The 13,791-nt window shown below is 43.7% G+C and overlaps 1 protein-coding gene across 1 annotated transcript in view; it reads left to right on the top strand.

Annotated features, from left to right (window-relative positions):
- The first annotated feature begins 747 nt into the window (after window positions 1-747).
- WDR59 (WD repeat domain 59) overlaps window positions 748-13,791 on the top strand; it is a 133,640-nt gene continuing 120,596 nt past the window's right edge. The window contains 1 exon segment of the mRNA XM_042780888.1: window positions 748-914. Coding sequence (XP_042636822.1) covers window positions 748-914 — 167 coding nt within the window.

Raw genomic sequence — 13,791 nt, 5'->3', positions numbered from 1 at the left:
CCTTCTGGTTAGCAGTCAAGTGCCTTAAGCACTATGCTACCAGAGCTCCCTTTGTATCTTTAGTATCTGGTTTAATAGAAAATAGGTGGATTCTTACATCCGCTTCTACGTTCAATCTCTTGCAAAACGTTTCTCCACTGTACACTGGTGAAGAACGAGAGTTAACAAAGGCAAATAACTTCTTAGTATGCTTACGAACATTATGTTTCCTTTGGAGAGCCCTTGCCTGAAAGGATGGCAGAGACCTCCGTTGGTCCCTGGACCATACTATGGAAGCCTTGTGGTATCTTTAGGGAGATGCCTCAGGGGCAGAGGTCTTCCCTTAGTTTGCTGGTCTGTCGGGTTTTGGGCCTGGGCTATCCCTGGACCACCAGAGAGAAGGTAGGCAACATGCGCCTCCACACATAACCGCACAGCCCTTCCTCATTTACCACGCGCTGCTCCACCTTGCACTACAACCCGCGACAGAGCTCCCAGCAGGCGGCGGGTTGGCAGCCTCGAGGAGTGTAGCTGACTGAAGCTGAGTGATGGACGTGAAGGGGCGGGTCTGTCTTTGACAGGCGTTGTGCTTCAATTGGAGAAGCCGAGAGGAGGGGGTAGAGCCTAAGTTTGGGTCAGCCAATGGTTTGAGGTCGGGGGGGAGGAGGCGGGGACCAAGCGTGGCAGAGTGACTCCAGGGCTGCGTGGGGCGCTGGGCGCCCCGGAAGGGAGTTCTGGCGAGGGTCTGACGCCGGCCTGGGGTAGGAGATGGCGGCGCGATGGAGCAGCGAAAATGTGGTGGTGGAGTTCCGCGACTCGCAGGTGAGCTGGGGGCCGAATGGAGCCTTTGGGCATGCGCCCTATTTCCCCTCCCCCACGCTGCTGGGCCGTCCTGAGGGCGGCGGGGAGACCCCAGGCCTAGGTTGGATGGGTGCGTGAGGGGGACCGGGAGCTGTCAGACTCGGACGGACGAGGGGGCCCTTGACCGTTGGGGTCGTTTGGGGCGGGCACAGAAGCTGGGGGTTCGGGGAGTGGGGTCCGCCTTGGACACTGAAGCACAGAGATTGCGCGCCAGTGCTGAGGAGAAGCCTCGCGCGACCTAGGGTGAACGAGGAGACCCCGCACCTCCCTTACTGACTCTGGGCAAGTCGCACAAGTTGCCTCAGCTCTGAGCTTCAGCTGTGGGGACTTAATCCTGTCTTATGGGGGAGGATTCGATAAAAACTGCTTGCAAAGTGCCTATTTCAGCGCCTAGGCTTTCTTAAGTGTTTAACCCACAACCAGACCCATTGCCATCGAGTGGAGTCCGAGCAATAGCGACCCTGTGGGACAGAGTAGAACTGCTGCATAGAGTTTCCAAAGCTGTAATCTTTACGGAAGCAGACCACCTCATTTCTTCTGCACAGGGGTTCGAACCACTGACCTTTTGCTTCCTAGTCAAATGCTTTAACCACTGCGCCACCAGTGCTCTTTTCTTACGTTGTTGTACATGCTATAATGGTGAAAAATACCGTGTAGTGAATAGGAGTGTGGACCATTGCGTGTATTCTGCCATCACTCTCAGCACGTCAGGGAGCCGACTCATAGTGACCCCTCCTTGGGTTTCTGAGGCGGTATCACTATGGAAGTAGATTGCCCAACCCGCCTTCTGAGGAGTGGCTGGTGGGTTTGAACCGCCAGCTTTCTGGTTAGCAGTCAGATGCCTTAGGCATTAGACCACCAGAGCTGCCTTTTTACTTATAGAGGGTAGGTAATCATACCTACTTCATAGGGATGGGGTGAGAATTTTATGAGGTGTGATACATTTAGAAGGTGTAGCACCCTTGGCACATCTTAAGCCTTAAGAACCATTAACATTTAATAGGGATTTTTACCATTTTTCTTCTCTGTGCCTGGTCTTTTGCTAAATGACTTACCTACATCCCACCTCCTTAATTCATGGAAGTACCCTGAATGATAAATAGTTGTTAACCCCGATGGGCTTGCTGAGATTGAGCCCAACGCCTCCCCTTACTTACCCACCTTGGCATTTGAACACTGGTGACTGGCCCCAGAACCCTTGTTCAGCTCATCACTCTACTTGGCCTCATTGTGGGTCACTCTGGGCCCATCATAGAGTTGTTTCACAATAAATATGTTCCTCCTCCCTGAGCATCTAGGACAGTGCCTTCTGTGTGCTGAACTTTCATTTAGTCATTTGTTCAACAGGTATTTATTGAATGCTTACTGGGTGCATACTGTGCCAGGTTTGAGGCTGATCCTCAGGTGATTGATACTGAAGGGAAGGAAATGTGGGTTACAATAAGGGGTGATGTACTTTCTTTCAAAAATCCCATTTCCTCCTTTGCCCTCAAGATTAGTGAGTGGAGGAGCCACACGGATTTGCTCTCTGATATGCAGCCCTGTGAAGAATTTGAGCAGCAGCAGCATCATTTGGCTGAAGGGATCCTAAAGCACCTTGCTCTGTCAGCACAGCGTCTCCGTGAGGCCTGCTCTCCTAAGGGAGACACCAGCCCCTAGAGAAAGGAGCCATGTTCCTCTTACCCTTCTGTTAATTGCTTTCACTGGGGACTAGGACCAAATGGAGTCATGCATTATGCTTCAGAGCCTGCTAATTTGGAAGCTACTAATCTTCAAGCCCTATAATTCTCATAGAAACGCAGGTAGTCTCACCCCACCTTCACTATAGAGATGTAATTGAGGAAACCTGCAGAGAGGGTGCTGACACATATATCAGGATGCTATGCAGTAGTGTCAAATAATTAAACTTAAACAGCAGTTGTCCTAGAAAAGGAACAAAGTAAATTCTGCAGTGTAACGGCCTTGTGGGAGTTTCTGTTTTTCTTTTTAATTTTTGTGTTCACTAAGAAGAGTAGCTCTTGGTGTGACTTGGTATGGTTTTGTATTTGATTCTCATGATAGGGAGGGAGGAGTGGGAACCTGTTTTATTAACTACTTCAGTAATGCAGAAAGAACAGTTAAAAATCTTCATAATGCCTTTTTGAAAAGGAATGTCAAAAGAATAGTTTTCAAAATACCCTTCATCTTTTAAAAATATGTGGGTTTTTTTTTAACCACTTTTTTTTTTATTGTGATTCGGGTGAAAGTTTACAGAGCAAGTTCACTTTCCATACAGAAGTTCACACATACATTGTCTTCTGACATTGACTACAATTTACCCCAGTACAACAGCTCCCCTCCTACTTCCTCCCGATAGCTACCTCTTTTCTGTATCCATCCCTCCATGTACTCCTGCCCCCTGAGCTGTCTCCCTGTGCATAAATAGCCCTTCTTTCTCCCATGATTGTTCTCTCCAAGGAGTGTATCTACCTCGGGTAAATGTTCAGTTCATATACCTGTCTTTTGTTTGGCTGGAAGCCACAGGTGTGTGTTTGATTCCAGACTTGAAGGGCAGCTAGGGGCCATAGTCTCTGGTTCCACCAGGCTCTATCAGACCAGCAAACCTGGCCCTTAAAAATAGGTTTTTTTTTTTTAAACATTTCTCAGAGAAAAACCCCAGCCTCAAAGGTGAAACTCTTTTTACAATTCATACAAATGTTGCTTGCTTTATAAAACAAGGCCTTGCAATATTACTGCTGCCATTTAATAGTCAAGAACCTGTACTGTGTGCCAACAACTCTGAAGTGGTCCTGTAATCGTTGGATCAATGAGTGTTAGCACTATAAGAAAACTTAGGAATAATCTCACAGGGCAACATCATCTGATAGAACTTTCTGTGTTGATGGAAATGTGGTTTGAGCACTTGAAATAGGGCTAGGAGACTGAAACATTGTGCTTTTAATTTAATTAAAATGTAAGTCATTGCCATTTAAATCTCTGCTTGTGACTAATGTCTGTGGTATTGGAAAGTAAAGGATACTGAGAAGCGTGCAGGTTAAATAGTTTCCACTCTCAAGGAAAGGCAGGATGGCAGACTCCAACTTAACATAAGCAGTGAAATCTCTATAACTCTAATGTTGTTAAGTGTCGTTGAGTCAGACCCGACTCATAGCTACCCCTCCTTGGGTTTGCGAGGCAGTATCACTGTGGAAGTAGATTGCCCAGCCTTCCTTCCGAGGAGTGGCTGGTAGGTTTGAACCGCCAGCCTTCTGGTTAGCAGTTAAATGCCTTAGGCACTATGCTACCAGAGCTCCCCTAACTCTAATGGTACGTGCAAAATTACACAGAATACGACCATTGTGATGGAGGTAGATACTGCAGATTCATAACCAGCTGCTTACTATGTCTCTACTTAGGCATCTCAAAGGCGTTTCAAACTCAGTTATGTCCAAAATAGCTGTTCACCTTTTCCTAGCGCTCTTGCCTCCTTCCAGTCCATTCTCCACACAGCCAGAGTGATTTTTTTTAAAAGCCAGGTTTATTGAGATATAATTAACATACAACAAAATCCACCTATTGAAGTAATAATTTGTTGAGTTTTGAAAAATGTGTGTAGTTATGTAACCACCACAACAATTCGGATAAGTACGTTCCCATCATTCCAGGAAGTTCCTTTGTGCCCTGTTAGGGATTGAATTGTGTCCCCAAAAAGTGTTTTGTAAATCCTCACCTTTATAGTTGTGGTTATAATCCCGTTTGGAAATGGGTTGCCTCTGTTATATTAATGAGGCTGGGTTAGTGTAGGGTGTCTGTTGAGTCCGTATCTTTTGCGATACGAAGGAGACTAAACAAGCAAGCAGAGCACAGAGTAGAGATGGGGCAAGATAGATGCCAAGACACAGAGAGCTCTCCAAGGAACCAGGAAGCAGAAGCTGAAGAGACAAAGACCTTCCTCCAGAGCTGACAAAGAGAGAGAAAGCCTTTCCCTAGAGCCAGCACACTGAATGTAGACTTCTAGCCTTCTAAATGGTGAGAAAATAACTTTCTGTTTGTTAAAGCCACCCACTTGTGGTATTTCTATTATAGCAGTCTTAGATAACTAAGACTTATCCTTTCCCACATTTCAACCCCTCAAAATCTCTGATGAGATTCCTGTAGCAAGTGGAATCATACAGTATGTATTTGAGTCTGGCTTCTTTAACTTAGCTTAATATTTTTGAGGTTCATCTCTGTTGTCTCATGTATCAGTTAACACCTTCTTTTTCTTTACCAAATAGTGTTCCATTGTATGTTGGGCCTCAGTTTGTGTATTCATTCACCCATTTATGGGCATTTGGGTTGTTTCTAGTTTTTCCTGATTTTGAACTATGCTTTGATAATTTTTTTTTTTTTTAATATGAACTTGTTCATATCCCTCTTTGGATGAAAATCTTTTAGTGGCTTCTGTTGTACCTAGGATAAAATATAAATTCCCTTCAGGTCTCGGCCAAACAGTAGAAAGGCCTACAAGGAGAATACCTACCCCAGGGAGATGCACCCATGTACCCTAGGGAGATGCACCTCTTACTTAGATCAGTCAACCATGAGATATCAGAAGGGCATCATTTGCATAGAGGGAAAGCTGGACAGACAGGAATGCAGACATAAGAAGGGCACAGGGAAGGGGTAGTCACATGGAGGAGATGGGAGGAGAGTTTTTTATTGTTGGGATTGTAATTGGGGCTGTGCAACTAAATGTGCATGAACTGTTGAGAGTAAACTAATCTGCTTTGTAAATTTGCACCCAAATCACAATAAACTATACATACACACACACACACACATATATGTATGTATGTATGTATGTTGTTATTTGCTGTCAAGTCGGACCCAACTCATAGCGACGCCTCCTTGGGTTTGCGAGGCAGTTATCACTACAAAAGTAGATTGCCCAACCTTCCTTCCAAGGAGTGGCTGGTGGGTTTGAACCGCTAGCCTTCTCATTAGCAGTCAAGTGCCTTAGGCACTATGCTACCAGAGCTCCTATATATATATAAAAATTCCTTGTTTTGGACTATTCTATGTATTGGACTACTTGTCAGATCATATTGTACACCACTCTTAACCTCACCCACAATTTCAGTCTTTCTTCCCACTGTTGAAGTATAAGCTGTGTGAGGATAAGGACCTTATTTGTTGATTGCTGTATTTCCAGTGCCTGGAATATAGAGGAAACCCAACAAGCCCACTGCTGTCAAGTCAGTTCTGACTCATAGTGACCCTAAAGGACAGAATACAACTGCCCCATAGAGTTTCCAAGGCTGTAAATGTTTACGAAATCAGACTGCCACATGTTTCTCCTAGTGTGTGGCAGCTGGCTTTGAAAGGCCAACCTTTTGGTTAGCAGCCACGTGCCTTAACCACTGAACCATGGGTTTCCAGAAGAACAAACACATCTGTTTTGGAAGAAGTACAGCCACAATGCTCCTTAGAAGCAACTGTGGTGAGAACTTTGGGCACATTATCAGGAGGGAGTCCTTGGGGAAGGATATCATGCTTCATAAAGTAGAGGGTCAGCTAGAAAGAGAAAGATCCTCAACGAGATAGATTGACACAGTGGATGCAGGAATGGGCTCAAGCATAGTAACTCACTGCCATCGAGTCGGATCTGACTCATAGCGACCCTTCCCTGGGTTTCTGAGGCGGTATCACTACGGAAGTAGATTGCCCAACCTTCTTTCCAAGGAGTGACTGGTGGGTTTGAACTGCCAGCCTTCTGGTTATCAGTCAAATGCCTTAGGCACTATGCCACCAGAGCTCCCGAGGTTGGTGCAGGACCAGGCAATGTTTTATTCTGTTGTATATAGGGTCATTATGAGTCAGAACTGATTCCACAGCACCTAACAACAACAACAATATATTTTTCTGGAGAAATCCAGCTTTGGTCTCTGCTTTTCTAGTTTCACTGAAAGTTCAAATTAAACTATGAGGGTGGGCAGTAGGGAAGCAGCAGGGATGTTCCTTGTGGAAGTTACTAATTATTTGTTTCCTAGAAAACTTCATATGAAGATACAGTGATGAATGGAGGAAGAGCATGAAATAGCAAAGAGATTAAGGGTTTGGAGATAGGCTCCCTGGGTCTGGATCAAGTTGATGCTGCTCATCTGGTCTGTGATCTTAGGCAAATTATTTAACTTTTCTAAGCTTCAGTTTCTTTATCCATAAAATTAGGATAATAGTACCTACCTATGCCAGGGGTCCCTGAGACCACCCATAGGTTCAGTGATCTGCTAAGAGGGAAGGACTCAGTTACAGTTATACTCATGGCTGTGATTTGCTGTAGTGAAAGGATCAAAATCAGCAAAGGGAAAAGGCACATGGGATGATGTCTGGAGGATACCAGCAGCAAACTTCCAAGGGTCTTCTCCCAGAGAAGTCACATAAAATGCACTTAACTTATCCAGTGTCATCTGTGGCAACGTGTGTGAGATGTATCTGCCAGGGAAGCTTGTGAGAGACTCAGTGCCCAAGGTTTTTGTTACGGGTTAGTTACATAGGCACCCTCTGTCTGTTGTTGTTGTTATGTGCCGTCGAGTCAAACCCGACTCGTAGCAACCCCTCCTTGGGTTTCCGAGGCAGTATCACTACAGAAGTAGGATTGCCCAACCTTCCTTCCGAGGAGTGGCTGGTGGTACCAAAATTCCAGACTCCCAGAAGAAAGCAGGTGTTTCGCATGAACCACGTTGTACAAACGGTTTAGGCATAGTGAGCCACTCTTATCAGTTGGAGAAAGGTGGGAACACTCCCAAATTCTAGTGTCCAAACACCAGTCAAAGGCCAACCTTGCAAGCCAGCCTTTCTTAGGATTGCTGTTCTTTTCTGCCTCCTATCTTACAGGGTAGCTGTGAGGATTAAATGAGATAATCACTGCAGAACATTTAACCCAGTGGTCAGCATATGTTAAGTGCTCATTGAATGTTACTAATTAATGTGATATTAGAAAATTTGCTTAAGGAAACAACAGACTTGGCCCAACAGCAACAAATTTAATAGACTCTCAGAGCTGAAGGACCTTTAAAAGATGTCTAATCTACTCTCTTATTTTACAAATGAGTAACCTGAGACTTTAAAGTTGAAGTGATTTGCCTAGTGCCATCCATTTTAGTTTGTGGGGAGGTGGAGATGTTCTCCTTTAAAGGGAGAGACTTCCTGAGAAACACCCATTGTGCTGCTGAGCATGTGAACAATACCCTCAGATAGATAACCTTTAGTAAGCATTAAATAAGGATGGTTCAGAAACAGCCCTTGCACCAGCGTCTGTCTCTAATTTAGAGATTGGATCTTGTCATTTGAAATGGTGTGAGCCTTTTTATATCAATGGGTTTCAGTTTGTGGTTTTATTCTATGAAATTTGATAATGGATATATTATAGTCTTTGCCCAGGTTGGTGACACACTGATATCAGGGCTGGCCTATCTCTGATTTGTGTTGATGTGTTGTTTCCACTTTGCATCATCTGGAAGAGTGAACAGGCAAAGAAAGAGCTTTCATTTTCTTCAGAACAACTCTTTCTAATTCAGCTGGGACTGAAAGAGGAAGGGTTGATTTCTTTCATAGTCATTTCAAATGAACCCTAGATTCTATTGCATGACAGCAAAGGTCTCTATAGAGAGGTGTTCCTTTGCACTGAATCAGGGTAGAAAGATAGTCCTAGGAAGATGTATTAGGGATTCTTCCCAGAGAGATCAACTTTCTCAAAAAAAAAGTTTGCGTTTGTACCAAAATGTAACTGTTAATCCAGAGATGGATGAATCTCTGATTCAGTGTCATTTGACTATCATAAAGTGTCATACTTGTTTTTTTAAGTTGAAAATGTTATAGCATAAGCTTTTTTGGTCATAGCTTTATTGAGGTATAATTCACATGTTTTATAGTTCACCTATTTAAAGTGTACAATTTAATGGGCTTTAGTGTATTCACAGAATTGTGCACTAGTTATTTTTAGAATCTTCTCATCACCTCAAGAACAAACTCTGTACCCTTTAGCCATCACTCCCCAAACCCTACCAGTTCTTCCAGCCCTAGGCAACTGTTCTGGTTACCTGTTGGCCACTCTGACTGGAATTATACCACAAATGGGATGGCTTTAACAAACAGGAGTTTATTCTTACAATTTGGAGGCTTTAAGTCTGAGTTCAAAGTGCCAGGCTCTAGGAGCTGGGTGAAAGCCCCTCAGCCTTGGGCTTCAGCTCTGGCTCCTGCTCCTGGCCCACTGAAGCTGGAGGCTTTTCTTCACTCAGCTGCTGGCTGCTGAGGCTGACAAACTCAAGGTTGAGAAATAGCAAGGCACAGTCCCGATGATATTACCACACCACATGGCTGGCCGTTTAATTCAAGTCCCCTAAAAGTCCCAAGATCAGCAGAGCATGGCAGGCTGCTGAACAACAACTCAGCTACATGCAGGGTTCAAGCGTGCTATAAGTTGGAGACCATTCCCAAAGCTGCTGCTTATATATGGGAATCAGACCACATCCCTAAAGCAGCTATTCAGCTGCTTGTGGTAGATCCCATAGAGTTTATTGCCAGTCTCATCATGGGGAAATAACTACCACCAGTTGCCCAGCCACTGGACTAGGCCCAGCCAAGTTGACACACAACCTTAACTACCACAGCAACCACTGATCTTTCCGTCTCTACAGGTTTGCCTAGTCTAGACGTTGTGTGTAGGTGGAATTGAAGAATGTGTGGTCTTTGTGACTGTCTTCTTCCATTTAGCATAATGTTTTTGCATTCTGTCCAAATTGTAGCATGTATTCCATTCTTTTTTATAGCCTAATAATAGACCACTGTATGGATAGACCACATTTGTTTGTATAGGAGTTTACGGAATCTTATAGAGTTGATATCCTTTACTAAATTATCAGTTTGCCAAACTTTTCATATTACCAATTACGTTTTCTCCAGGCAATTATGAATCAGACATCACCGTCAATGCTGTGGTATTCTCGTTTCATAAATGGTATGTGATTTTCTAAGTGTTAGTGTCACAGAAGCCACCATCCTTACTGTGGTTGAAGGAACAAGGACTGTTGAAAAGAACTTTATTCTCTTCTGTTTAAAGATGTCTCTTTTGACAGGAACCACTTCTGAACAACAAGTTTTTTTTCCCACAGGTGGGAGAGGACTCTTCAGTATGGAAGAACAAAGGTCAAAAGAGGATATGGTTGAAATTTTACGTTAGATTAGTGTTTGGGGTAAGATACACAAAATTTTGTTCGTCAGATTCCTCTACTCTAAGAAGAAGGTTTCACAAAGCAGGCAGTGAACTATCACACCTTAATTATCCTGTTGTTTTGTTGTCGTTATGTGCTGTCGAGTCGGACCTGACTCATAGCGACCCCTCCATGGGTTTCCCAGGCAGTCTCATTATGGAAGTAGATTACCCAACCTTCCTCCTGAGAAGTAGCCTTATTATCCTAGGAGGTATTAAAGAAACTAAGGAACTTTGGAAGTGCAGATAAATTATTTCTCTTTGTACTCATAGTTGAACCACCAACTTCATTGGTCAGCAGCCAAATGCTTTAACCACTACACCACCAGGGCTCCTAATGTGTACACCAAAGACCAAGAATCCAGGGCTTCCAACTGGTTCAGTCATGGCCAGCACAGTGAAATCAAAATAGACTAAATTTTTAAATGCGAGTGTACTGGAATGGGAAAAATTACGAGTCGAAGCTCTGAAATGGGAGATTCGGCAGAGGCATAGTGAGCCCTTTCAGAAGCCTGATGTAGGAGACTGGATTGTTGCAGGACTGTTGAGCACGACACACATTCAAAGTGGAGCAGTTGACCGCCATCGTGAGCCAGGCACCACTGTTTCCGACTCTGCCAGTCAAGAGATTCGGCTGCTATACAACATGCATGCCGCCCTTGTTTTTTAAGAGGGAGGTTAAATTTCTAGCAGGATGTCAACCTGTAACTTTTCCTGTTCTGGTTATAATTCTCGTGTACCCACATTTTACAAGTTCGGGGCTGTTCCAATTTTACTTCTTTGGCCATGACTGAACTGGAAAGAACTGGTTTGAAGCCCTGCCAGTCCAGAGGTACTGTTTTGCCTATTTTCCTGCCATTAATTTGTAAATTGCACGGAAGAAGACTTCTGGAAATGACATCTCACTGCCTGCCTTACCAGATGGGCTTTTCTCTGTACATGACTTTAGTGGAATGAAGGATGCATATTAATTACTTTTCAGCCTCCAGAGAGAGTACTCTGGCTTTTTGTCCCCAGTATTACCCGTGACGTGTTTCTTGAGGGTATACAAGTGTGAGGAACCCGTGAGTGTGACTAGTGAGGACGCAGGAGAGAATTTTGGTTTCCCTTTGTGACAGAAAGTACAAAATAGATTCTTGATAGTTTCTTGCAAAGACTTAGAGCATTTTTTTTCCTTTAAATTTTATTTATTTCATTGTTTTTGAGAATATACACAGCAAAACATACACCAATTCAACAGTTTTTACATGTACCATCTAGTGACATTGATTATATTTTTCGAGTTGTGTAACCAAATATTCTTACCCTACCCATTGCCATCTAAGGTTGGACTTTGCACCATTCAAAGGTGCAGACTATTTTGTGGTAATGCTATGAGGATATATCAAGATTTGAATTTGTGCAAGTAAGAGAATTGAGGGCTATACCTACCATGATTAGAATTAGCCTAATGCTTTCTAGTTGACTCAGTGCAGTCTTTTGGGAATTGGACATTGTATCCCAAAAAGATAGTGTTTCCTAGGACTTGGGGGACTTAGGACATGGGAACCAGTAAAATGTGCTAGAAATTTCAGATTGAATGTAAACTGGGCATCTCAATGATAAGAATATGATCTTGGATAAGATGGGGCTGGCATTTGAATATTACTAACTGCCATATGGCTTGGAGAGGGAATCTGTGCCCTTTGGAAAGGTGTGGATGGGGGGTTTGTGTATGTATGTGTATTGTATATGCCTGTATGTGTGTGTGTGTGTGGGGGGGTCCCAGGCTAAGTATTGCTTGGAAAAGGCAACTTGTGCATAGAAGCTGCTGATTGCTCTGAGCTAGTCTGACTCCCCAAGACCTCTAGGACTTCTGGCTCCTCAGTTTAGAATGCAGTAGCTTGGTTGTGTGTAGTCCTGGTCTGGGGGGTAACAAGTAATAGCTGCCCTGCTGTGAATGGTGATTATAAGAGTTAGATGGCAGCTAGAAGAGGGTAAAAGTATACACTGATTAAAGTATCCATTAAGTAATAGGACCTAATTAATGCTATCTGGGGACTATTGGGAGATGGGAAGAGGAAAAGTCAAAGGTGACTTCTTCTCTCCACTAGCTTGGGCTTGGTTTGCTTGCAGCACTGAATCTGTGTTCTTTGTAACAGGCGACGGCCATGTCTGTGGACTGTCTTGGGCAGCATGCAGTACTTTCTGGGTAAGTGAGCTATCAGAGTTCCTCTGCCATGATTTTTGGGAACAAATTGCAAGTCAGGAGATTTCTGGGAAAATGAAATACTCTTACATTTAAGAATTACAGTCATGGGTTTTAAAAGCACAGATATCCTAGTGACCTCAAGGGTACTTGTAGGGATTATTTGCAGTTTGTTTTTGTCTGTCTCCTAACAGCAATGAAGATCCTTAGAAATTTTAGTGACTGGTAGTTTGATCTTGAAAATTTGATTTTCTGTTTATTGCATAGACTCTTCCAAAAGATGCAGTCTGATGTGGTCTACCAGGTAGTTAGGATGGAGGCAACCTGGGTTCTCGTTTGGCAGTGCCACTAATTATGGGCCCTTGAACATTGATTCAGTTGACCTCCCTAGACTTCAGTTTTCTCATGAAGGAATTGAACTCTATAATTTCTATAGTGCTTTCTGGCTCAACATTTTTATGAGTCTGACCATTAAGAGCCACATTTGCAATTTGATAAAAATCCTACCATTGTACCTAACTAAAAAACTCACTGCCGTTGAGTCTCATCTGACTCATAGCGACCCCTCCTTGGGTTTCCGAGGGAGTATTACTACGGAAGTAGATTGCCCAACCTTCCTTCCGAGGAGTGGCTCGTGGGTTTGAACCGCCAGTCTTCTGGTTAGCAGTCAAATGTCTTAGGCACTACACCACCAGAGGTCCTGTAGATTACCCAAGTATGATAAAATTCGTGGTCAGGGTCAGGGAACCTTTTCCTTTCCTTTTTTTTTTAAACTTTTTATTGTGATTTGGGTGCAGTTTTACAAAGCAGATTCATTTTACATTCAATAGTTCATGTATGTTTTGTTTCATGACATTGATTTCAATCCCCACAGTGTAACAGCTCTCCTCCTACCTCCTCCATGTAGTTACCCCTTCCCTGTGTCTTCTCAACCATGTGTTCCTGCCTGCCATCTTTCTCCCTGTGCAAATGCTGCCCTTCTGATTTCTCCTGGTTGACTGTTCTAAGGAGTACATCTCCCTGATATAGTTGTTCAGCTCATAGGCCTGTCCTTTGGCTGAGAGTGGAGCGGTGGGAGTGAGTCCAGTTCCAAGCCTGAAGAGTGATTCATGGCCATAGTCTCCGGGGTTTCATCAGTCTCTATCCAACCTGGTCTCTTGTATGTTTTGGTATTTTGTTCCACATTTTTTTCCCCACACTATCCAGGATCTCCAATTTTGATCCCTTTCTGAGTGGTTGGCATTGGTAGCCAGGCACCATCTACTTCTGCTGGTCTCACTGGTCTCAGGGTTGTGTAGTCAGAGGTTCCTGTAGTCCCTGGGTCCATTGGACTAATTATTTCCATGCATCTTTAATTTTTTTCAGTCTTCTTTACTCTGGAAGAGGAGAGACCAATGGTTGCATCTTAAATGGCTGCCTGCAAGCTTTTTTTTTTTTTTTTTAACTTTTATTGTGATTTGGATGAAAGTTTACAGAGCAAAATCACTTTCCATACAGCAGCTCACATATACTTTGTCTCATGACATTGACTGCA

This window comes from Orycteropus afer, unplaced genomic scaffold (genome assembly GCF_000298275.1).
Source record: "Orycteropus afer afer isolate SDZICR_OR568_19922 unplaced genomic scaffold, OryAfe1.0 scaffold00067, whole genome shotgun sequence".
In the NCBI taxonomy this organism is placed as follows: Eukaryota; Metazoa; Chordata; class Mammalia; order Tubulidentata; family Orycteropodidae; genus Orycteropus; species Orycteropus afer.
The sequence above is the reverse complement of the archived record's forward strand: the minus strand, read 5'-3'. Positions and strand labels throughout refer to the sequence as shown.